We start from the raw sequence: 26,863 nt of genomic DNA, 5'->3' as shown, positions 1-26,863 counted from the left end.
AGCGATTAAAAAACAAGCATTAAATGTGCCGGGAGTAAACTTCAGAGCTAACCCCAATGACAAATTACGTTACAAAAAAATCAAACCATTATGCATTATCCATTGATTTGACCATCAGTACCAACAACTTAAAAAGGAAGCATTCTGTTGAAAGAAAAAGTTTTCAGAGTCAGCTGGATTTGATGCTCCAAAATATTAGGTGGAACTAACCACAATGCTTGCACTAATGATGTTTTCCTGTTTTAAGATTTCCAGCTGAATTCTGGCGTGACACAATGGGATACTATTAAAATGGCGCAAGTGAACATGATGATGCAAGGGGCAGTTCAGTTCATTTCAGGACATTTTTATCAACATACAAAAACTCTCAAAATTATACAACGTGTGGCAGTGACAATGATGGGGAATCCATCCTTATGCTTCTCAACCAGTGTTTGGCCTTTGACACTCGACACAGCGGAACTTTAGCAATGATATGTTGCTTTTGGTGAGTATGAAAACAGGGCCAACACAAATTCTTCAAAATAAAGATGCAGCATTCACAGAAAGCAAGGTAAAACATACCAAGTTAACAATCAATGCAAGATAAAGATGCCACAAGTGTCAGAGTGAATATATATGTAGAAACAAAATACTTTTCAGTTCAGTTCAGGTGTACAAGATGATAAAATTGGTTAGCCAGAGACTTTTCCCTGGGGCAGAAATGGCTAATAGCAGGGGGCACAATTTTAAGGTGATTGGAGGAAAGTATGGGGGGGGTGGGATGTCGAAGATTAATTCTTTACATAGAGGGTGGTGGGAGCATGGTGTGAGACACCACAGCTAGGAGCAGTGGTGGAGGCAAAAACATTTAAGAAACTCTTAGGCACGTGGACAATAGGAAAATGGAGGGCTATGTAGGAAGGAAGGGTTAGATTGACCTCAGGGCAGGTTAAGAGGTTGGCAGAGCATAGTCGGCCTGTTACTGTGCTATAATGTTCTATGTTCTATGGATGTAGTTATAGACCTAAAATGTAGTCTGCTTTCTTTATAATTGCTGATAAATTGCTGCTTCCAGGTCTCCATATTATCCAAGACATCTTCTAGGAGTGGTACGTCAGGAAGGTGGTGTCCATCATTAAGGACCCCCACGACCCAGGACAGGCCCTCTCCACAATGTTGCCGTCGGAAAGGAGGTACAGGAGCCTGCAGGCCCACACTCAGTGATCCAGGGACAATTCCTTCCCCTCTGCCATCCGATTTCTCAATGGACACTGAACCCATGAACACTATCTCACTACTTTTTTATTTCTGTGTTTTTTACACTACTTGTTTTAACAAAACTATTTAATAGACAGTGAAGAATCAACACATTGGTGGAACAGGAGTCATATATGGACCCGACCTGATCAGGATGGTAAAATCCCTTTTCTGGAGGGTATTAGTGAACCAGTTCAGTTTTTAAGATAATTCAGTTGTTCCATGGCTATTCAATTCTGAATTTAATTAGACTGATGCAAATCATATAATAACCACTTTTTTTTCCTGCTGTAAGCATTTCATAATCCTAATTCTTTCACAAACTCCTTTGTCATCCTTCCAGCATTACCTTACAGAGATTTGTATGGGACTCTGTTCGATAAATTTACTCTAAAGCATCTGCTCTATAAAAACACTTTGGCACGGCTGGGTAGTGGTTAGCATAATACTATTACAGAGCCAGTGACTGGGTTCAATTCCATTGCTGTCTGTAAGGAGTTTGCACGTTTTTTCCTCGAGTCCATGGGTTTCCTCTCAGTGCCCCAGTTTCCTCCCATATTCTAAAGATGTACGGGTTAGTAGGGTAATTGGTCATATGGGTGTTATTGGGTGGCGTAGGCTCATTGATCTGGAAGGGCCTATTACCAAAAGACCATAAGATATAGCAGCAGAATAAGGCCATTTGGCCCATCGAGTCTGCTCCATTTCATCATGGCTGATCCAATTTTCCTCTCAGCACAAAATCTCCTGCCTTCTCCCCAGATCAATCAAGAATCTATCAACCTCTGCCCTTAATATACATAAGGACTTGGCCCACACAATGCTGCATATCTCTAAATTATAAATCTATTACACAGGTTGCTGATCTGCAGGTGAGGGATATAGAGGAGATGGCGGCGCGACGCAGTTCACAGCGGCCACTCCAGTGGTGATGTCTGTTATTTGTCGAGTAGGGTGCCATGCACAATCCTGATTTGATGGAGACGGACGTGAGAGCACGGAGGAACATCTGGTGAAACTTCTGAAATGCCTGCTTCGCTGCTGCTGCTACTGTGTGATCCAGAATCTCCAGAGGAGAAGGCCCCGAGTCCTCGGCTTTGCTTGTTGCTCAGCGGCCGGGACGGGGTTGAAGCGCTCGGCAGAGGATGGTGCTCGGAGAGGCTGTGTCGGAGGGGCTCGTCGGAGGCTTGGAGTGTTTGGACGGACTCAGAGTCCACTGCGGTCGGGAGCTTCCAATGGTACTGCATCGGCGAGTTGGTGGCGCTTGGAGGTTTATGGCAGGGAGAGTTCCTCCCTTCTGCCATCTGTGTGAGATGATGAGGCTATTGGGACTTTGAGCTTTTTTTTTACCATGTCCATGGTCTGCTCTTTATCAAATTATGGTATTGCTTTGCACTGTTGTAACTATATGTTATAATTATGTGGTTTTGTCAGTTTTAGTCTTGGTTTGTCCTGTGTTTTCTTGTGATATCATTCTGGAGGAACATTGTATCATTTTTTAATGCATGCATTTCTAAATGCCAATAAACAAAAACTGAACTGAACTGAACTGAAATTACCTGAATCTGGATAGGCAGAAGGGAGTTTAAAGCTGGGGTTAGGACAAACACAAAAGCTCTATAAATATCAATGCATCTGTGCTGAGGGACTTCTCAAATGGATTTAAGAAGGTAAGATCTAGGAGCAGGAGTGGATCACTTGCCAGAGCTCGTTCCAATATTCATCAAAATCATGGCTGATCTTGGGAAAATATGGATCTGCTTGTTCCACTCACTACTGAATTTGAGTAAGTTCAGCAGTTACTTATTACGTCCGTCTTCAGACTAAAAATCTGAAAGCTGGTTTAAAATAACACTTTCAGGTGCACGAAGTTTAAAGTAAGATTTCACAGTCTTTCAATATTTAGAAGTGTGCATTCTGGCTAGGGACTCATATGGAAGGAATAGAAAATTCAACAAGTTCTCCCGAGCTCGAACATTAATCTATTTTTGGGAGGTGCAGTGTATGTGGGGAGACTTTGATGCAATCTGTAAACATGGTATCTGAATTTTAGGTTATTTGGAACTGAGAAAATGTTACAAACATTGCTTTTGCTCATGAACAGAAACTGAAGTCTAATTAAATAAAGTACCATCATAAGCTGAAGTCATCCTGTATAACAACATGTCCTTTCTATGGTGAATACGAAGAAATTTAAATAATTCACCCAAGTGACCTTGTAACATAGTTTGTTCGTTCTGTGTCGTGTCTATGACGTAGAGGATCAGTCTTTCCATTCCCATGATTGTCCCTGGCAAATTTTTCTGCAGAAGTGGTTTGCCATTGCCTTCTTCTGGGCAGTGTCTTTACAAGACAGGTGACCCCAGCCACTGTCAATACTCTTCAGAGATTGTCTGCCTGGCGTCAGTGGTCGCATAACCAGGACTTGTGATATGCATCGGCTGCTCATACGACCATCCACCATCTGCTCCCATGGCTTCACGTGAGCCTGATTTGGGGGGGGGGGGGGGGGGGGTCTAAACAGGTGCTACACCTTGCCCAAGGGTGACCTGCAGGCTAACGGAGGGAAGGAGCTTTGGTAGAGACGTATCTCCACCCCAGCACCCAAGCACCATAGTACTTCAGAGAGTTGTTCGACTAGCATTGTAATCTCAGTAGTAAGTCTCAGGACCACGTCTTCCGATAAACAGTGAGGGTGTTTATTGGGGATTTGTTTACTTACCAGTTGAACGTATCACTAAGGAGATGACACTGGTTAGCAGTAGTCAATACTGTAAGATCTAGTCAAGGTGGTAATTCTCGGTAATGAGCAGTGTTATATTTACCCATGATGGGTGCTAGTGATATGAAATTTAAGACTACAGAAAATGCTCAACAGTCAGACAGTTTCTGAGATGGGAGAAACATAATTATTGTTTCGGGTTTATGACCTTTCATCAGGAACCAAACCTGTTCAACAGCTGCAGCACCTGTGTTTTTGTCTATATACAGTACTGTGCTCAAGTTTTGAACACATATATATAGCGAAGGTTCCTAAGGCTTTTGCACAGTACCATAGTAACTTTATGTATCGCACTGTACTGCTGCCACAAAAAAAAACACATTTCATGACATATGTGAGCGATGACAGGAAAAGGAGAGGAGGGGGTGGCATTACTAGAAGTTTGAGAAATCGATATTCATGCCAGCAGGTTGGAGACTACACAAAATGAATATAACCACTTCCTATCCCCTTTTCACTCTCTCATGTCATCTCCTTGCCCGCCCATCACCTCCGTCTGGTGCCCCCGATTTTTCCTTCTTCCTTGGCCATCTGTCTCTTTCACCAATCAACTTCCTAGCTCTTTGCTTCATCCCTCCAAGTTTCACCTCTGGCCTGGCGTTTCTCTCTCTTCTCCTCCCCAACTTCCAAATCTACTCCTCAGCTTCTTTTTCCCTCCTGTTCTGCGGAAGGATTTCGGCTCGCAACGTCAACTGTGCTTTTTTTTTCCCATAGGTGCTGCCAGGCCTGCTGAGTTCCTCCAGCATTTTGCAAGCGTTGCAAGGTGTAGTTAAACCAGTGCATTTAACTCAACCATTCAGAGGTTGAGTTCCCACGTGGCAAAAAATGCTTTTAGCCCTACAGTAAATGGTAAATTCACCTTGTCAGTCTCCCAAAAATTCGGGCTCATAAACCGGGCAATGGCAACTCGGGGGAGCGCCTGTACGTATACATGAAATATTTAAAAATCAAATTGTTCCGAATCAGAATCAGGTCCAATATCACTGGCACACGTCGCAAAATTTGTTTACTTAGCGGCAGCAGGACAACGCAATACATGATAACAGAGTGGAACAAAATTGTGAAATATAAATATTAAATAGTTAAATTAAATGAGTAGTGCAAAAAAAGGAAATAAAAAAGTAATGAGATAGTGTTCACGGGTTCAATTTCCATTCAGAAATCAGATGGCAGACGGAAAGAAGATGATCCTGAATCTCTGAGTGTGTGCCTTCGGGCTTCTGTACCTCCTTCCTGATGGTAGCAATGAGAAGAGGGCATGCCCTGGGTGATGGTGGTCCTTAATGATGGACGCCGCCTTTCTGAGGCATCTCTCCTTGAAGATGTCCTGGGTACTACGGAGGCTAGTGCCCATGATGGAGCTGTCTAAGTTTACAGCTCTCTGCAGCTTTATTTCGATCCTGCGCATTATCCCTCATTCCACAGATGTAGCTCTGGCTGAGTGTTTCCTGCAGTTTCTGCTTTTGTTCCGGGTATTATTTCTTTACTTTTTTGAATTTAGGGATACAGCATGGTAATCGGCCCTTCCAGCCCTCGAGCTGACCAATTTCAACAGAGACCAATTAACCTCCCAACCGGTAGGTCTTTGGACTGTGGGAGGAAACCGGAGCACCTGGAGGAAACCCACGCGGTCACGGGGAGAACATACCAACTCCTTACAGACAGAGACAGGAATTGAACCCGGGTCACAGTCACTGTAATAGCATTATGCTAACCGCTACACTATCGTGCCAACACATTTAATAAGCATCTGTTAGTCTCGTGAGACCATGGATTTGCAACTTGGAAGGTTTCCAGGGCGCAGGCCTGGGCCAGCTTGTATGGAGACCAGCAGTTGCCCATGCTGCAAGTCTCCCATCTCCACGCCACCGATATTGTCCAAGGGAAAGGCATTAGGACCCATACAGCTTGGCACCAGTGTCGTCGCAGAGCAATGTGTGGTTAAGTACCTTGCTCAAGGACACACATGCTGCCTCAGCCAAGGCTTGAACTAGCAACCTTCAAATCACTAGACGAACACCTTAACCACTTGACCACACACCAACACATTATTGGTCCAGCATTGTCCAGTTTGCTCCCAATACAGGCTCCTGTAGACTTCCAGGGACAAGTAAGAACAAGTGCATTTTGGATCAATCTAGAGCATTTGCCCAAACTTCCAGAAGCTCTGGTCACATTTTGCCCCCTTCCCAAGCCTGGCAACCTTAATATCAGCCTTAATTTAGGCACTTTTTTTAAACAAATCCATAATCCATACATGCCCTTGGAAAGCCAGTACCTCACTGAGCGAGGCTGGATTTTACAAACTGATAATTCACTCAGTTCCCTCTGAGGAGCAGGAACAAGGCTTCTACAAACAGAGAGCAACACGTACAAAAAGCTAGAATAACTCTGCAAGTCAGGCAGCGTCTGTGGAGAGGGATAAACAGTCGATGTTTCAGGCTGAGAACTTCAGGACTGGGAAGGAAGGGGGAAGAAGCCAGAATAAGAAAGGGGGGGGGAATGGAAGAAGTACAAGCTAGAAGGTGATAGGTGAAACCAGGGTGAAGGGGAGGGTAGGTGAGTGGGAGTGAAGTAAGAAGCTGGGAGGTGAGAGGTGGAAGTGGTAAAGGACTGAAGAAGAAGGAATCTGATAGGAGAAGACAGTGGACCATAAAACATAATATAAATTCCACAACCATAAAAGCTTTTGGTGAGACTGCTTGGACTCGCCTGTTCAAACCTTAAGAGAAAAACAGTTCTCTAGCTTACTTTTACTATTGAAGTATCAGAGAATGATATTTTTAAAAATCAACCATGCTAAAATTGTAGCTAATTTGAATGGTGGTTACACTGAGGAGCTCGCCACTACGGCGTGGTCACACATTAGAAATAAATAAAAAGTTCGGACAATTCTTCATGCAAATTGCAATATTTATAGAGTCAAAAAAAATTGGCGCAGAGAATATAAAGACTGAATTTTTCTGAAGGACCGTGAATGGAGCGGGTAGCATGGTAGCGTAGTGGTTAGCACAATGCTTTACAGCACAGGCGATCTGGGCTCAGTCCCTGATGTTGCCTGTAAGGCGTTTGTGCGTTCTCCCTGTGACCGCGTGGGTTTCCTCCAGATGCTCCGGTTTCCTCCCACAGTCCAAAGACATACTGGTTGGTAGGTTCATTGGTCGGTATAAATTGCCTCGTGAGTAGGCGGGGGTTAAATCGGGGGGTTGCTGAGTGGCAGGGCTCGACTGGCTGGAAGGTCTATTCTGCACTGAATCTTAATAAAGAAATATTAATGCCGCCTACTAGAAATAAGAACGCCTTCTTGTCCAGTGCTACCTCTTACCACTGTCCCTACTGTCAGCCTTGCATGACCTTCTCATATCATCACTTCCAACTGCCTATCCATGGTACTGATCCCTCCCCACCCCACCCCACCCCAGGGTTCACATCACAGCCTTCCTACTAAATGTACACCAACACTTGCCTTGGCTCCGTGGCCGTCACCTGGTCCACACAGACGTCACTCAGGAACAGTACATCTCAACGTTTATCAGGAAGGGAACTATTGACTTTCTCTGACAGTGAACGCAGAACCTAGTCTGACTCCATTATAGCCCTGGTCCACTCTGAACTGAACAGTAAACTTGCAACACACACACACACACACAACGTGCCCTGGCTTTAGTCGCTGGTTGGTCCCCACATTCCCTCACTAAAGATGGACTACACCGTCGCCATCGCCGAGCATGCTGCAGACGCAGAAACGTGAAGACATGCTTCAGACACTCTTTTGGGACCACCCTGATCATTCAACCCGAATTATGGGGTCATGTAAAGACCACCTATGGAGGGGTCGGGCGGTGGCTCTCAAATATTCGTCCACGTGTCTGCACACCCTGGGGCGGGGTACTCGCGGCGCACGGTGGTACAGGATATGGTTTCAACCAGCCTTGTAAAGCTGTACCGTAGCCCCGGCATTATTTGCGGGTTTCTGCTAGGTGAATAACGCTGCAGCTAGCTAACATTCGCCGAGGGAACGGAAACTGCGGCGTCTCCGCTCACTTCTCGGCACCGAAAATAGACAACTGCAAAGACAACGTGGATAATTCCGGCATGACACGCCCGCGAGAAAACACAGTGCACTAGACGTCCAGCTGTCTCCGAAAGGGTTCCCTTGCAACAAGTCACTCAGATTAAGAGGAAAACTTGTATAGATTTGCAATTAAAGATCGTGTACGCCTCTCGGAAATCTCCTCCCATCAGACACGCGCCTTGACGCTCCAACACGTCCAGGGCAATAAAATAGGTCACTCACCTGGCCACCACCTCGTTGTCCACCTTAACCAGACAGTAAGGATCGCTGGTACCAGACCTGAAACAAAGGCAAACGATACACAAACGTTACAACGGCAAACCAACTTGTCCCACAATGCAGGTAACAGAACGAAAGGTCTACAAGGCGAGAAACTTACACGTCCTTTGCCGGCAAATTTCTTCCTTCGATAATACGAAAATACAAGCACGTATTTTTTGCCATGCCGGCTGTTCACGGTGAAAAGTTTTTTTTGTAATTTATATAGCGATGTTGCAGTACTTGGCGCTTGTTGGATTCATCCTCGCGGCGGGGAATGTTGCTTGGCAGTCGGCAAGCCCGACAGGCTGCCCTCCTTTGCTCAGTTCCGCGACAATTCTGGAATCTCTTTGCTTGCTGTGCAACTGGCAAAGTCCGAGCGGTCGATGAGCCCAGGTCAGGTGGAGCCGAGGCTAACACCTCGAGAGGTCGACTCCTCGGATCAAGTTGCACTCTCGCTTTCCATCAGGACCAGAAATTGGAGCCGGTGATATCAGTGGCAAAATTGTGTGCTGTGTGTGGGATTTGGCAAGGTTTGAATTAAAGCAGCCACAGGCAAGAGTTAATAGCCTCGCTAGGTAAGGAAATAACGTCCTTCTCCGTTGGATTGGGGAACTCGTCTGCCTCCTACCGGCAGCACAGCGGGATTGCAGAGTTAAAGTATGTTCTGGCGACAATTCTGTTCGTGCTTAATAACCTTTCATCAACTTGCGAGTGTGTAGTGTGAAGGGAAAAAAAACACAGGAGGACGGATGCTGGAATCTGGAGCACAGACAACCTGCTGGAGGAATTCAGCAGGTCGAGCAGCAACTTTAGGGGCGGGAACGTTCTACGTTTCGGGTCGAAAACTCGCTTCGTGGCTCATTAAGAAGAAAATAAGCCCTCGTCCTTTGAAGGATCTTGGCCCCAAACGTCTACTGCTTATTACTTTCCGTAGATGCTGCCTGACCTGCTGAATTCCTCCAGCACATTACCCTGCATTTCTGGCATCTGTGGAATCTCTTGTGGTCCCTATTGGGCTTACAAGAAAATTATGGGTACACATCAATGTTATCCCAATAAAGTAAGGCCTAAATTTGCAGTAAATTCAATTAAATTGCAACACCATCCTTACACTTTGCAAAGAGAGCTTTGACATTTGTTGCATTTTCAAAGCTTCTTTGTTCTATTATTATCTTAAGTATCAGTGGAAAACAAATCTTAGATTTGCAAGCTATCCATACATTTCAAAAGCTTAAGTGCCTCAAAGTAATAGAAGGGGAAAGCAGCAAGAGAATGCAAAGGGGAGGGGTGTTACACAGTGGGAGGTCAAATAAAGTAATTTCTGCTGCTGGCAATCCCCACAGATTTATTATATTTGTGTGGCACACCCTCAACTCCAATAATGATTGTTCCAAAAGTCAAAGATATGTTTTTAATTTTTTATCAGCAGTTAGCAAACGTACAAACTTGACACAATGAAAGTTAAGTGTAGCCAAGCTTAGCGTAACTGAGTGATCAGTGAAAGATATGACATCCGTCAGTCACCAGCTGCAATATATGCTCCCTAGTTCTTGCCTAATAGTATCATATCTCCCCCACCCCACCACGCCAATTAAATATTTTCCCAAATTGTCTGGTCTTATCCCTCTCCAGCGCTAGGGTGAAGGAGGTAGAGTTGTGCTCACTACCTCCAAAGTGCTCTCCCACCCAGAGATCTGACACCTGACCAGGTTCATTTTCCAATACCAGATCAAGTATGGCCTCTCCTCTAGTTGGCTTATCTTCATATTGCGTCAGGAAACCTTCCTAACAAACTCCACCCCATTTAAAACCCTTGCACAAAGGAGATGATGCGTTTCACCGCAAGTTTCAATGTTTTGATGTATATGTGACAAAGCTAATTGTTTTTCACCTTCTGAATCCAAGCAGGGGAGTCTGATCTTCGTGATGGCCAGTGCTGTTTCCAGGACACTTCAATTTCTTGTCATCTTGGACAGACTAGTTGCCATATCAAACTGTGTTATGGAACATAGAACAGTTCAGGACTGGAACTGGCCATTCAGCCCACAATGTTGTGCTGAACCAGCTAAAAAGTAAATTTTAAAAAACCCAAAAACTAATCCCTCCTACCTACACAATGTCAATATCCCTCCATCTTACCCATATTCATGTGCCTATCTAAACCTCTCTTAAAAGCATCCTGGTGAACCTCCTCTGCACCCTTTCCAAGCCTCAATGCCCTTCCTATAGTGGGTGATCAAAACTATATGCAATACTCCAGCTGTGGCCTAACCAGTAGCAACATAGCCTCTTGACTTTTGAACTCAATGCCTTGACTATGGTGAGAAACTACAGTTCAAGGTGGCTCGAAATGGAGAGTCAGGATGTCACTGAGAATGCATTCTCTATCTGTAGCAGATTGAAGCCCAGTGTAAAAAGCAGAAATGATGCACCTCCTTCCGGGTAGCCATCCTCCGAATCCACCGAGGACCTCCTGTCCCATGTGTGGCAGAGACTGCAAGTTCCACTCTGGCCTTATCAGCCAGAATCAGAGACCGACGAACTGGAGAGGAAACAAGTGACTCTCCACCCCACAGCACCACTGAAGAAAAGAGAGATGACCCAACAATGGTGCTTCTCCTCCAGGAGTCATGGAATCAGTTGGTGGGAACACGTTCAACACTTTGCTGGCAAGGTGACAAAACTATTGCTGCAGATTTGGGTCAACTCCTTTCTGAGATGGTGTGGAACACTTCTGCCGTTTGCTTGATTGCCGATTTTTTTTAAATCAAAAAGGATTAGCAGCTGAGAAGTGATCCCTCAGTTCACACCTCAAACCTTCTTCCTTCCCTCAATGCCCCTATCCCACCTTACTGACCTCATCCAACTCTGATTCCTGGAATTAACCTCAACATCTGTCACAACTATGGGCTGTGCTGCGGGGTCTACGTGCTGGCGCAGGTGGGGCACAGAACAGATTCAGCAAGCTTGCTCATGAGTATGCATGTCCCATCTAATTACTAATTATGGTATTTAACTCCCTTCTTTCCATTCTAGTCTGGTTGAGACTTGACCAAAAGCACAGCAACATTTATGCTCCTTGCTTACCCTTATCCTTGCCCAGGAAAGAGGACTATCGTTTGGTCAAGTGCTGTAAAGGAGCAGTATTCATTTAGTTATTGCTTCCAGCTGTAGAGTTGGCATTTGACTTTCAGTTTGAGAGTTTTAGTTCGCAGCCCTGTTGGCCAAGTGTTTATTTTTCTTTTCCTTTAAATCCTGCAATAGTATTGAAAGTCAATGAACTGTTGACCCGATTCAGTGTCTCTCTCCACACCTGGACCATATCCAAATGTTTTGATACATCCACTGGATTCTTTACACACGGCTGCATCCCGAATAGTAATCTTATAACGTGGAGGTGTTCATTGTTAATGATAAGATGCAAAATAACTGTAAAAGTTGAGCCTCTGCTTTAGAATCGCATAGAATCTGGTTTTGCCTCTGCAATTCGTGGAGCAGTCTCTTTGAAATGGGGTACATTATGATGTTATTATTTAAGTGGCAATTAGACAGCCATATGAACTTTCGGAGGATGTAGACAGATGAGGTTAGTTTAACTTGGCATCTTGGTCAGCACAGATACCATGGGCCGAAGGGCCAGTTTCTCTGTTATATTTTTGTAAGTTCTAAATGTTCCATGATTCACCCAGGCAATCTTGACTTCTATCCCAATTTTTTGGAAGGTAATGAGACTAAAGCAATACTTTCATTATTTACCTTTTTGAGCATCCACTGAACCATCAATACCTCGAAAATTAATCATCAGTTAAAAAAAACACACAAGACCTTTGCTGACCTTGACAATTTGTGTAATAGATGAACAAATTTCACCACATTAGACAGATTGCAGGTGGCTTAGGCTTCATATTTCATGGGGGAAAAAATTGCATATGAGGAGATTACTATGGTTGAAAAACGTATTTGTTCACAAGTGGTAGGGAGGTACCTGCATTTAAAATTCCAAATGCAGCACATAATAAGAGACGTGGAGAACGACAAGAGGCAGAAAATTGACTGCTGCAAGGGTGCAGAGAGTAAGAGGAACCTCTCAGTCTCTACAGTAAGAACCTTGAACTCCTACCACTGAGGTTGTTTGGGACTACAACTAGTGGTCATGAATTAAGTGTGAAAGGTTTGAGGGGAACAGGAACTTCTTCACTCAGCTCGTAGTGAGAGTGTGGAACAAACTGCCAGCACAAGTGGTGGATGCGAGCTGGATTTCAATGTTGAAGAGAAGATTGGATAGGTACATGGGTGGTAGAACATAGAACGTAGAATAGTACAGCACATTACAGGCCCTTTGGCCCACAATGTTGTGCCGACCCTCAAGCCCTGCCTCCCATACAACCCCCCACCTTAAATTCCTCCATATACCTGTCTAGTAGTCTCTTAAACTTCACTAGTGTATCCGCCTCCACCACTGACTCAGGCAATGCATTCCACGCACCAACCACTCTCTGAGTAAAAAACCTTCCTCTAATATCCCCCTTGAAATTCCCTCCCCTTACCTTAAAGCCATGTCCTCTTGTATTGAGCAGTGGTGCCCTGGGGAAGAGGCGCTGGCTATCCACTCTATCTATTCCTCTTAATATCTAGTACACCTCTATCATGTCTCCTCTCATCCTCCTTCTCTCCAAAGAGTAAAGCCCTAGCTCCCTTAATCTCAGATCATAATGCATACTCTCTAAACCAGGCAGCATCCTGGTGAATCTCCTCTGTACCCTTTCCAATGAGGTACGGAGGGCTAAGGCCCAGTGCAGGTCGATTAAATAGTGTGGCAGGGGCTAGATGGGCAGAAGGGCCTGCTTTTGAGCTGTACTTTTCTATGACGTGCAGACCCCAAGACATTCCTTTACTTTCCACCTCATGAGGGGGAGGAGCAGAAAAATACTGGTGACGCATTTACAGGCTCTTCAGGGCACCATGCTGAGAGTAAATATCAGGCATGTGTAGTGAACATTAATAAAGATGTCAGCTGTTTTGGCCATTTCGTATCCATTGTCCACTTGTACCTGAATTCCACTGTATTCTGCAAGGAAGAAGTTGGAGTTAGACAACGATCATGACACACCCTGCTCAAATGATATGAGATGTTTGGTCCCATTTTCATAAATGTAAATTTCATTTTGGCAGAAGTGAGGCACCTGCAACCCAGGTCGAACCCTGCTCCTCAAAATCCCTTCAAAGCCTTCGATGATCCTACCCAAGGTGAGGGTGAAGCTGAGCATCAAAAACAGGTTGAACGGTGACAAGAGTGGAACGTTACTGAACTTCAGAGGCGTTCAGCCGCCAACTGGCCAAAATTCAGAGATCGTCTGGAATTTTCACAGAGAGATCATTTATATACTGTTTGGCTTGTACGGTAAGTGTTTGGTTTTGCAAGTATCAGAGTTACAGCTGTCTATAAAATATTCGTTATTGAGGGGAGAGAGACCCTCAATGGGTGTATCCGGTACACAAGTGGATCAAATCATACTCAATATTATGCTCAGTGCTCACAGGTACACTCTACACAGTTACCCCCTTAAACCCATCTAAAACATAAAATTATGCAATAAATTAGCTACTTAATCAACGTTTAGCTTGAAGTTCAAATAACTATCACTTAAATGTGACATTACAACTGAGGTTAATTAGGATTATATTTATTAAATACAAGATTAATCAGAATTGCATTTAATCAATTTACCATCCTCATTATTGCATAACTTCAACACAAGGTCAATTCAATTCAGAGTATTTTATGAGCTTTTCCAGGAATGCTATTATATTTATTTATCATGAATTTCATTGTACTGCTGCCATAAAATTAACAAATCTCATGACATATGTTGGTGGTATTAAATCTGATTGTGATTCTTCAACATTGTCAACGTGATTGTTCTGCGAGATCTCCGTCTGAGCATCTATTACCTTACAGTGATAAACAATGAGCTGATTTTCAAATTGATTATTTTATTTTATTGAGACACAGTGTGGAATCGGCTCTTCCAGTCCTCCCAGCCGCACTGCCTCGCAATCCCCCGATTCAATCCTAGCCTAACCACAGGGGAATCTGCAATGACCAATTCACCTACCAACCGGTACATCTGTGGGAGGAAACCCAGACATCCATGGGGAGAACATCCAAACGTCTTACAGGTAGCAGTGGGAATTGAACCCGGGTCACCAGTGCGGTAACGCATTGTGCTAACCATTATACTACCACACCGCCCCACTGAGTCAGTGCCTGTGGCCACAGCTTGATTGAGCTTGTGTTTTAACTTTCTGATGGACTGCTGCCATTTGAATAAGAAATGCACGCTCTGCCTCCTCCATGGAGACAAGAGAGATGAACCAACTTGTCTGCCATTTGAGTGAAGCACATTGACAGCATCGGAGAGATAACGACTTCAATGCACAGTAACGGAGAGTTCCGCAGCCTGAGCGCTGGCATCAAGAGTTGTCTGAGAGTGAAGTTACAGTCCTCGAAGAGGACCACAACCCTGCTGTGGTTTGGTATCTTGCGTGCCTCAATAGCTGGAGTCAAGGCTTTGTGCTTTGGTTCTTGGTAGGGTCACCCATGCCAAATATGTCAAAGGGTAGAGGCCAGACTAAGAATGGCCTACTGATCCTCCGGGTTCCAGGGGTTCAGCTCAGGGCTATCAACCCTGACCAGTCAAACAAAACTGTTGCGGAAACAGCAACGAGGTATCCTTCTATACCTGTGTGTGACGGTATCTCTGGGTCTCCATCTGGGACCTGCATGACTGACGGTAAACTGAGAGGAAACTACAGACATGATGAAGGAAGCCGTGAACGCTGACAGAGGTGAAGGACTTTCATTGCTGCCCTGAACACCGACAGTGCAACGGGCAAAAAAGAAAAAGTTACTGTGGTCATTAGGTTATAATTATTCAGGATAGCGAAAGGCAGATCCGTAAAGCTAATATCTTCAGGGAAGATGAAATTGCAATAGTCTCAATTACAAAAGGCCTCAACTACTTTTTCTAAAATTGTGACTCTTTTACTGATTGAAGGGAATAAATTTTGTAGTTTTTCTAAACCAGTTGTAGCAGCCTTAACCTACTTTGATCAATAAATAGAAAGCAAAGTAACTTCACGTAAATTCTCTATTAGCAGTGTACTGTAAAGGAAAAACGTCAACCAGGAAAACAAAGTTTACTGAGATGTTGTCCAACGTCGATGACTGAAGGTGGTGGCTCCATCCCAGTCTATCACAGCAAAAGCCCTCCCCACCACTGAGTACACCTACAAGGAATGCAGCCACAAGAAAGCAACGTCCTTATCAAGGACTCCCACCATCCAGGCCACACTCTCTTCTTGCACCTACCATCGGGCAGGAGGTTGAGAAGCCGTAGGTCCCACACCACCATGTTCGTTCACCTACAACCATCAGGCTTTCAAACCAACGTGGAGAACTTCACTCTCCACCTCTCTGAACTGATTCTACAACATACTGACTCAATATCAAAGACCCTTTACATCTCAGGATGGAAGACAGAGAAAAGCCTTCAGGATATTAAAAGCCTGATTGAAAAAGTACAATATTCTCAGTGATCAGGAAGGCCCCTCAGAATGGTGAAGAGACATCGGGAGAACATGTCAAGTCCATCTAATGGGAACCTAGACCCCAAGTGCAAATTAAGGACAGAGTGAATAGCATGCCAAGCAAATGTCTTCCTGGGAACATTATTCTTCCTACCGAATGTTGAAAGGACTAGATAGGGTGGATGTGGAGAGGATGTTTCCTATGCAGGGGGTATCCAGAACTAGTGGTACAGCCTCAAAATTGAGGGGCGACCCTTTAGAACAGAGGTAACGAGGAATTCTTTTAGCTAGAATCTGTGGAACGCTCTGCCACAGACTGCGGTGGAAGCCAAGATGGTAGGTATATCTAAGGCGGAGGTTGATCGGTTCCTGATCGGTCAGGGCATCAAAGGATATGGCGAGAAGGCAGGTGTACGGGATTGAGTGGGATCTGGGATCGGCCATGATGGAATGACAGAGCAGACTCGATGGGCTGTATGGCCTAATTCTGCCCCTATATCTTATGGAATCTCCTGTTGGAAGTCTTTTTCAATGATGTGGCCTGCTCACCAGAGTAACTGAGCAGACGGAGAGCACCAGTGCTGGGGTTATTGGTCTGGGAGAGGAAATCCACCAGGCTTCACTTGCAGCAGAAGTCCACAGGGCCCACACTGGCCTCATCGGCCACCTCAGAACCCACAGAACTGGGGCGGAAGGAATGTCTGTGAAGAAAGGGAAGTAGCAGTTGTTGGAAGATGGGATTTCTCAAAGAGTCTTCAAGTAATAAAACCCAGAAGTGTGCCCCACCCATATTAATCCCATTTACTAATACTAGGTCTATGAGTCTTAGCAATTCAAGTACTTTTGGAGATACTTTTTAAATGATGGAAATGGCTCTACCTCCACCACTCCACCAATTCAAACTCAAACTCTCATCGAAATGAAAAAGTCTTCCTTACATCTCCTTAATCCTTATTTTAAACCTCTGATCTCTGCTGTAAATACATCTGGAAAAGTTTAAATTCATTAGTCCTTTCTATGCTCCTCATAATTTTGTCCACCTCTAACAGATTCCACCCCCCCCCAACCTTCTCCACACCAAGAGAAACAAACCCAGCCTATCGGTGTCTCCTCACAATTGAAACACTTCATTCTAGGCAGCATCCTGGTGAATCTCTTCTGCAGCATCCCTTGTGCAATCACAGTCTCTCCATAGCAACACACACACAAACTGCTGGAGGAACTCAGCAGGCCAGGCAGCATCTATGGAAAAGAGTAAACAGTCGACGTTTTGGGCCGAGACTCTTCATCAGGACTGGAAAGGAAGGGGAGGAGTCAGGATAAGTAGGTGGGGGGAGGGGAGTAAGACGTACAAGGTGGCAGGTGATGGGTGAAACCGGGAGATGGGGGAGGGGTGAAGTGAAGAGCTGGGGAAGATGATTGGTGAAAGAGCTGGAGAAGGAGGAATCTGATAGGAGAGGGAAGGAGGAGGAGCACCAGAGGGAGGTGATGGGTGGGTCAGGAGATAAGGTGAGAGGGAAACAGGAATGGGGAATGGTGAAGGTGGGGGTGGGGCATTTCTGGAATTTCAAGGAATTGATGTCCATGCCATCTGCTTGGAGGCTACCCAGATGAAATAGAAGGTGTTGCTCCTCCAACCTGAGTGTGGCCTCATCCTGGCGATAGAGAAGGCCATGGACCAGCATGTCTGAACAGGAGTGGGATGTAGAAGTGAAATCGGTAGCCACCAGGAGATCCTGCTTTTGGTGCTTGACGAAGCAGTCTCCCAATCTACGGCAGGTCTCACCAATAGAAGGCCACATCCCTTCTATAGGGTAGTGACACAAAACTGCCTTCTTGATGTGACCTTGCCCGACAGTTTTCTACAACTTTGCTACAGTTATATTCTATACCCTGGCTAATAATTGCTCATATCTTCTATGCCCTAACCGCTCCATCTACCTGTGCTGCCAGCTTTCGGATTCTTAGACATGTGCACCAAGATCCCTCTGTTCCTCAATACTGCCAGGACCCTACCACACGTAGTGTTTGCTGTACGCTTATCTGACCTCCCAAAATGAGGCATTTCACACTTATTACGATTAAATTCCTTCTACCATTGTGCTGTGAAAAATCCCAGACTGTGACCATCCCCACTATCCACCACACCAGTTTTTGTGTCATCTACAAACCCACCCAGCAAATGTTCAATCCAATTTGCCAATACATCTTCAACCCCATGGGCTGTAGCCTTTTGGACCAGACTTTGAAGATATATTCATTAATCTCGTACGAAGGTCATGAACATCATCTTCAACATCGGGGTGCAATTGGATCCTCGATTTCCTCACTGACAGATGACTTCCTGCCCAGTCAGTTTGGATTGGCAACAACACCCCCACAATCTCTGTCAGCACAGGTACACTGCAAGGCTGTGTACTTAGCCCCCAGCTCTGCTTGCTTTATATCTATAACTGTGTGGCTGAGCACAGATCCAATGTCATACTTAAGTTTGCTAATGACACCACTGTTGTTGGACAAGTCAAAGTGGTGGCAAACCAGCATACAGGAAAGGGATTGAAAATCTGGTTAAATGGTTCCTCAGCAATCAGCAAAACCAAAGATTATTGACTACAGGAAGACGCAGCCAGAAGCTCATGGGCCAGTGCTCTTTGGGGATTGGAGGTAGTGTTGGCAATATCATATCAGAGGATCTGTCCTGGGAACCACATGAAGTGTTGTAGCAAAGAAGGCATGACAGTACCTCTATTTCTTAGTTTACACAGATCCAGCGGGTCGTCTAAAACTTTGACAAACTTCTATAGGTGCACAGTGGAGAGTATCCTGACAATCTGGTGCAGAAACACCAATGCCCAAGAACAGAAGATCCTACAAAAAGTAATGGACGGCCCAATCCTTCACAGATAAAGCCCTCCTCACCATTGAGCACATCTACAAGGAGTGTCTTGAACAAGAAAACACCATCAATAACCTCCCCCCCCCCCCCACCCCTACCATCAGGCCATGCTCTCTTCACACTGCTTCCATCGGGAAGGAGGCACAGGAGCCTCAGGTCCCACATCACCAGATTCAGGAACAGTTATTACCCTTCAACCATCACGTTCCTGAACCACCCTCAATAACTTCGCTCACCAGTCCAGAATCTCCAGAGAAGGCCCTGAATCTTCAGCTTTGCTTGTAGCTCGGCGGCCGGGGAGGTGTCGAAGTGCTCGGCAGAGGATGGTGCTCAGAGAGACTGTGTCGGAGGGGCTTGTTGGAGGCTCAAAGTTTTCAGGCGAACACAGAGTCCACTGCAGTCGGGTGCTTCCAATGGTGCTGCATCGGCAAGTTGGCGCGCTTGGAGGTTCATGGCGGGGAGAGTTCCTCCCTTCTACCATCTGTGTGAGATGATGAGTCTGTTGGGACTTTGAGACTTTTTTTTTTTACCATGCCCATGGTCTGCTCTTTATCAAATTATGGTATTGCTTTGCACTGTTGTAACTATATGTTATAAATATGTGGTTTTGTCAGTTTTAGTCTTGGTTTGTCCTGTGTTGTCTTGTGATATCATTCTGGAGGGAAGTGCTAGCCGTTCACATAACCGGACCTTGTGAACAAGTGTTCAAGCAATAAAGAGCATGGTTGTGTGGCCTGGATAATGACACTGTAATAATGAGCTCAGACAATGAAAGGTATGTGTGGTAGCTCCATATCCGATCCATGCAGGTTAATCGTGGATGTGTGGGCACGTGGCCAAGTGGTTAAGGCATTGGGCTAGTGACCTGAAGTTCATGAGTTTGAGCCCCAGCCGAGGTAACGTGTTGTGTCCTTGAGCAAGGCACTTAATCACACATTGCTCTGACACCGATGCCAAGCTGTATGGGTCCTAATGCCCTTACCTTGGACAACATTGGTGTCGTGGAGAGGGGAGACTTGCAGCATGGGCAACTGCTGGTCTTCCATACAACCTTGCTCAGTCCTGGAGAGTGAAGACTTTCCAGGGGCAGATCCATGGTCTCGCAAGACTAATAGATGCCTTTAATCGTGGATGACCATCTCACTGCAGATTTTCTTGTATTATCCAATTTTGCTCCTCAACAAAACTTTGATAATTGAATATTTCTGATGGAAAACTAAATCTTCTGCATTTTCTTTGAATTTTTTTTGCCATTTTAGGCTCAAAGATTTTAGACTTTTGGTAACATTTGACTGCTTTTGTTCACTGACGCTGCACCAACCTTGAAGCTTGAGCAATTTTAGTGGATGAAGGCACAGTTTCTGTAGATGCTGGGCTCTGGAGCAACAGACAATCTACTGGAAGATCTCGGCACGTCAGGCAGCATCTGCGTAAGGAAAGGAACTGCCCGTGTTTCGGGTCAAAACACAGTCCCGCTGAGATCCCCAGTAGACTGTTTATTGCATTTTAATGAATGAAGTTGACATCAAGATTTCAAAAGGGCGCAGACAACTGCTGTTTCATCGACTTTCATTAGAGACCATCCTGAAACCAAACAGGAGTTCGAAATAACTGGGTTCAAAATGTCAAGGCCGCATGTAACTGACGGAAGCAGACTTCTCCAGAAAATAGAAAGAAGTCTTAAATGGCTTAAGAATATTAATTAAATTGAAAGCAGCACGCACTGTCCTTTCTGAAAATATATCGATTATCTGGCAGCGGCACAGGAATATAATAGATTAATTGTCAGGAAGGTGTGTGGTGACCACTCCATTGACCTGGAAGATTACCTCTGTTTTACTTTCCACAGGTGCTGCCAGTCTGTCTGAGGGTTTCCAGCACGCTCTGCTTTTATTTCAATTAGAAAAGATTCTTTGTTAGTAGAGTGAGGGAGTATTTGCATTTATAAAACCAAATTATGTTCAAAGACATCGCTTGTAATGAATGAATTTAATGTGTGCAGGCTATTACCCAGCACAGCAAGTTCCAATAAACAGCATGAGGTCACTGTTGTTTTTTTTCCCACTTTTCTCCCTTGACAAATAGCCTGTCATCTTGATTCGGAGCTGTTCTGAACATGAGGAATGAACTATCATTAATTCCTGTCAGTCTTATTCACCCTCTGGACTCCGGTTTAACCCAGGCATTGTCCGGAGTTAATTCGCACTGTGAAGTCCCAAGATGGCCCTGGAGAAAACCAAAAAAAAACCTGTGCACAAACTCCAGCTTGTGACCCACTACACATTACGCCGCTGGCGTTCAGGTCAATAGACAATAGGTGCAGGAGGAGGCCATTCAGCCCTTCGAGCCAGCACCACCATTCACTGTGATCATGGCTGATCATCCACAATCAGTACCTTTTGCCTGCCTTCTCCCCGTATCCCTTCACTTTGCTATCTTTAAGAGCTCTATCTAATTCTTTTTTGAAAGAATCCAGAGAATTGGCCTCCGCTGCCTTCTGAGGCAGAGCATTCCACAGAACCACAACCCTCTGTGTGAAAAAGTTTTTCAGCAGTGAAGGTCCTCTATCTCTGACTCTGTAGAAGAATTCCAGTCCAGCCGAAGGGTCTCAGGCCGAAACTTCAACTGTACTTTTTCCTATAGATGCTGCCTGGCCTGTTGAGTTCCTCCAGCATTGGGTACGCATTCTTGGATTTCCAGCATCTACAGATTTTCTCTTGTTTGCAGAAGGATTCTTCATTGCTGTTTCCATAACAACTGTTTTTTGACCAGTTAGGGTCATCAGCACTGAGCTGAACCCCCACTCCCCAAACCTGGAGGACAGGTGAACCACTCTTAGTTTGGCCTCTACCTTTTGACCTGTTTGGCTTGGGTGACCCTACCAAGAGCCAAAGCACAAGGCCCTGGCTCTGGGTCATTGAAGCATGCAAGCCTTCAAACCCTGCAACAGAGTTGGAGGTGCGGCTAGTGTGGGTACCTTTAAAAAGTGACATTACAGAGTGGAATGTATTCCCACACACCTCCCGCCGTTTAGTCCAAGTGGTAAGATATCTGTTTGAAACTTAATCCTCCGAATGTACCGTCGTTATGCAACAGCTCTTCAACTAGTCACTTCCACTGTTGAACAGCCGTCAAAGTGAAGCATTAACCCCGTTTCTTACACCGCAGGTGCTGCCTGCAGAGGGTTGTGGAGTCAGGAGTTTCTGTTGGTATTTCTGAGCTTCAGGATGCACACAGCACGAAGGCACCGCAGCAAATGTCACACCTGCAATTATTGCTCCTGATTACTGACTGTTGATTCACCAGTATCTTAACGTGACCTATCATAAGGAAATAATCAAACTTGGATTCCTCCTTGGTGAATGCGAAAATAAAATTGAAGTTTGAAAGGCAAACTGGTGTTAGAAGGTGAGAATGAGACAGCAAAAGGACTTCCAGTAAACAGGGTCAAGAGCTGGGGAAAGCAAGATGATGTGCTGGTGTAGGTACCGACTGATGCTTTTCCATAGGGAAGTACTAGGGTAAAGGGTTTGGATGGGCTTAAAAAAGGGGCACCTTTTGGTGCAAATTGTCTACGGGCACTTTATGCTGCGAGTTAGCCGCGTGTGTGCACCCAATAAGCAGAATGAGAATTATCGGGCTATTTGGGGTGGGGGGGGGGCGGGAGGAAGAAATTACTTGTGGCAGGCCTGGCCCGCTGTGTGAGAGTGAGAGAGAAGGATCTACGGCTGAGTGTCCGAAAACCTGGGATTCTTGCAATCTCCAGGCACAGAGCTCGAGAAAAAGCAACGTAACGGACTTTTAACAGCGTAAACCAGCGAGTTGTTTGTTATCGCAAACACGAGGAATTCTGCAGATGCTGGAAATTCAAGCAACACACATCAAAGTTGCTGGTGAACGCAGCAGGCCAGGCAGCATCTCTAGGAAGAGGTACAGTCGACGTTTCAGGCCGAGACCCTTCGTGACGAAGGGTCTCGGCCCGAAACGTCGATTGTAGCTCTTCCTAGAGTTGTTTGTTATGTCTCCCCACTCGCTGGGAAAATGGAAACACCTCCCTCTTCCTTATTAAGGAGAGAGAGAACCTGCGGTATGTTGAATGGAAGATGAAACACAAAGTCTTTGGAGTAACTGCAAGTCTGTGTCTTTGGTGTTGCTTTGCTCACACTTGAGTGCTCAGTAGTGGGTGCTGATGCTTTTTTTTGCCAGTGGGGGAGGGGGATTGTTGCTCGCTGCAGCTTAAGAGTGGGAGGGGAGTGCTGGGGGGACTTGGGGTTCTCACATTTAACTGTTGTTCATTCTTTGGGGCATTTCTCTGTTTTCATAGTTGCTTGAGAAGAAAAAGCATTTCAGGATGTATATTGTGTACATTTCTCTAACATTAAATTGACTTTTGAACCTTTGAGAGAGAGAGAGAAAGAGTTAGAGAAGGAGTGAGAGAAAGAGAAAGAATGAGAAGAGAGTTAGAGAGAGAATGGGTGAGAGAGAGAATGGATAAGAGATAGAAAGTTAGAGATGGAAAGAGTGAGAGAATGAGAGAGAGATGGAAAGAGAGAGTGAGAGACAGCCAGACAGACAGAGAAAAGGCTGCGTGAGAGATTGTTGGAGATCTGTGGTTTCCTTTGGCATTATGCAGGCCAGCTCATTAAGTGGATGATAAGGATTATTTTGTTTTCTGTAGTACTATCAAAGAACATGGAATGAATGGTGACTTAAATCATTTCCATCTCCTACACTGATCACAGCCTGGTATGGGAACACCAATACCCTTGAACAGAACAGCCTTCAAAAAGAGTTGAATACAGCCCAGTCCATCACGGGTAAAGACCTCCCCACCATTCATCACTTCTCCATGGAGCAATGTCACAGGAAAGCAGCATCTATCGTCTAGGACCCCCACCACCCAGGCCACGCTCTCTTCTCACTGCTGCCAACAGGAAGGTGGCACAGGAGCCTCAGGACTCACACCACCAGCTTCAGAAACAGTTATTACCCCTGAACCATCAGGCTCCTGAACCAGAGGGGATAACCTCACTCACTCCATCACCGAACTGTTCCCACAACTTAGGGACTCATTTTCAAGGACTCTTAATCTCATCTTCTTGATATTTATTGTTTATTTATTTATTGTTATTATATATTTTTCTCTGTTTGTATTTGCACAGTTGGTTGGCTCTTGCACATTGGTCGTTTGTCCATCTTGTCAGTGTGGTCTCTCATTGTGATACTTTGTATTTGCTATGAATGCCTGCAGGAAAATGAATGTCAGGGTTTTAAATGATGACATCTCTGTACTTTGATAATAAATTGACGTTAAACTTTAGAATTTTGATCTCACCACCAAAGTCTGTGCATTTAGCGAAGCACAGAGGAACTCCAGTTTTTATTTGTTTGAAGGCTGGAGATGTTCTCTTACGTTAGAGATTTAATACAGTCAGCAAGATGGCAGCACGTACGATCACAGCGGGTTCTACAGGGTCGACCAGAGGTGTTACTGTCCTTTTTTAATGTATTTTTTACGATCGCAAGACTTTAAGAACTTAAAGTAACTGCATATCTACCCCATCAGGGAGTTGCTCATTGGGGGAGAGGAACAGAAGGGGCTGGACTTGGTGCAGACTGGGCTACTGCCTGCGGGCAGCAGAGAGGTGTCAGAGGGGGTAGTGTGCAGTTTAACAGCGAGTGATTGTCCTAGTTGCTTTTCTTGTGACAAAAGACCCTGTTGGACATTATTAACGTGGAATGCTGCAAGTCCGATTCACTGATTTACTGGCGGACGCCAGGGGTGGATGACGGGGAAGCCGCGTGGCCTCAGGATTTTGGACTACATTTTTTTTTGGTGTGACTACATTTTTCTGATATCTTACATGTGCTTGCTATTTTATATGTGCAATATGTGCCGTGCTGTGTGTGACTGTTGCTACTGTGTTTTGCACCTTGGCCCCAGAGTAACACTGTCTCATTTGGCTGTATTCGAGGGTATTCCTGTATGGTTGAATGACAACTAAACTTGAACAAGACAAACTTCCTCATACTGAGCATCCCTGTCTATGGAATTCTGATTTAGTGGATAAAACTCCTTACAGAATTTCATTGGAATTGAAATCCAATCTCCAAAACACCTCGAGCTGTAATAGCTTCACGCTAACCACAATGCTGCCATGGCACCCAGTAACATACCTTTACCTCCATCCTTCAGATTGTAATGACTATTGTCATAGTGCTTAGAGTGTGGTAGCCTTCCACCATCAGCGCTGCCCTCAACCGCATCTCTTCCATTTCGCGCACGTCCGCCCTTACCCCATCTGCCGCGCGCGTGGCCTCTCTGGTGAATGATATCTGTAATCTGTCAAGTAGGGTACTGTGCACGATTCTGATTTGATGGAGACAGACGTGAGAGTACGGAGGAACATCTGGAGAAACTCCTGAAATGCCCGCTTCGCTGCCGCTGCTACTGTGTGGTAACCGGAATCTCTAGAGCAGAAGGCTCCGAATCCTCGGCTTTGCTTGTTTCGGCGGCCGGGGTGAGGTCGATGGCGCTCGGGAGGCTGTATCGGAGAGGCTGGTCGGAGGCTCGAAGTTTTTGGACGGACGGGCTCGATGTCGGCTGTGGTCGGCTGCTTCCAAGGCATCGACAGTTGTCGGTGCCTTGGAGGTTTATGGCAGGGAGTTTCTCCCTTTTGCCGCCCACTATCGGGGACTCGGGAGTCGATCGGGACTTGAGACTTTTTTTTTTACCGTGCCAATGGTCTGTTCTTTATCAATTATGGTACTGTTTTGCACTGCTGTAACTATATGTTATAATTATGTGGTTCTGTCAGTGTTAGTCTTTGGTTTGTCCTGTTTTCTGTGATATCACTCCGGAGAAACATTGTATCATTTCTTAATGCATGTATTTATTTCAAAATGACAATAAAAGAGGACTGAGTGTTCTCATAATCTAATGTAATCCTCCTGCCACCCTACCAGCGATAGGGTTTCTCTTGTCTCCTCCAACCACCCGACCAGCCTCTGCATTCAGCACCCAATTCTCCGTAACATCCACCATTTCCAACAGGATCCCACCACCAAGCGCGCCGTTCCCTCCCCCCCCCCCCACTTTCTGCTTTCCACGGGGATCGCTTCTTACACATCTCTCTTGTCCATTCGTCCTTCCCCACTGATCTCCCTCCTGGCACTGATCCTCGCAAGCAGAACAAGTGCTACACCTGCCCCTACACCTCCTCCCTCACCACCATCCAGGGCCCCAAACAGTCCTTCAAGGTGAGGTGACACTTCACCTGTGGGTCTGTTGGGGTCATCTATTGAATCCGATGCTCCCAGTGTGGCCTCCTGTATATCGGTGAGACCGCTGCACCTTCCATCCGCCAGAAAAATCGGGATCTCCCAGTGGCCACCCATTTTAATTCCATTTCCAACTCCCATTCCAACATTTCAGTCCATGGCTTCCTCTATTGTTACAATGAGGTCACACTCAGGTTGGAGGAACACCTTGTATTTCGCATGGATAGCCTCCAATCTGGTGGCATGAACATCGATTTCTTGAACTTCTGGTAATGCCACCCACCCCCTTCACCATTCTCCATTCCCTTTCTCGTCTTATCTCCTTACCTGTCCATCACCTCCCTCTGGTGCTCCTCCTGCTTTTCTTTCTTCCATTTTCTGTCCTCTGCAATCAGATTCCCCCTTCTAGAACCCTGTATCTCTTTCACCAATCAACTTCCAAGCTCTTTACTTCACCCCTCCCCCGTCCCAGTTTTCACCAATCACCTTGTGCTTCTTCCTCCCTTCCCCCCACCCTCTTACTCTGACTCCCCTCATTTTCTCTCCAGTCCTGATTCAGGGTCTCGGCCCGAAACGTCGACTGTACTCTTTTCCGTAGATGCTACCTGGCTCACTGAGTTCCTCCAGTGTTTTGAGTGAGGTAGCCTGGATCTTCTCAGTTTGTCACAGAAACAAACTATTGGGTCGATTACTGGATCCAACTGGTCCAGAAAGCCATCCACTTTGTCTTGTTTCAAGC

The 26,863-nt window shown here is 45.4% G+C and overlaps 1 protein-coding gene across 4 annotated transcripts in view; it reads right to left on the bottom strand.

The window, feature by feature from the left end:
- The window catches only part of LOC140190838 (rasGAP-activating-like protein 1), a 296,426-nt gene extending 287,553 nt beyond the window's left edge, over positions 1-8,873 (bottom strand). For all 4 annotated transcript variants that reach the window (XM_072247716.1, XM_072247717.1, XM_072247719.1 and 1 more), the window contains exons 1-2: positions 8,476-8,873; positions 8,319-8,375 (exon numbers count right to left, since the gene is read on the bottom strand). In XM_072247716.1, the coding sequence (XP_072103817.1) occupies positions 8,319-8,375; positions 8,476-8,540 (122 nt within the window). In that variant the 5' untranslated portion in view covers positions 8,541-8,873. The remainder of the gene's footprint in view (positions 1-8,318; positions 8,376-8,475) is intronic.
- Positions 8,874-26,863: the final 17,990 nt, after the last annotated feature.

This window comes from Mobula birostris, chromosome 31 (genome assembly GCF_030028105.1).
Source record: "Mobula birostris isolate sMobBir1 chromosome 31, sMobBir1.hap1, whole genome shotgun sequence".
Lineage (NCBI taxonomy): Eukaryota > Metazoa > Chordata > Chondrichthyes > Myliobatiformes > Myliobatidae > Mobula > Mobula birostris.
This window is presented reverse-complemented; position numbering and strand designations above follow the sequence as displayed.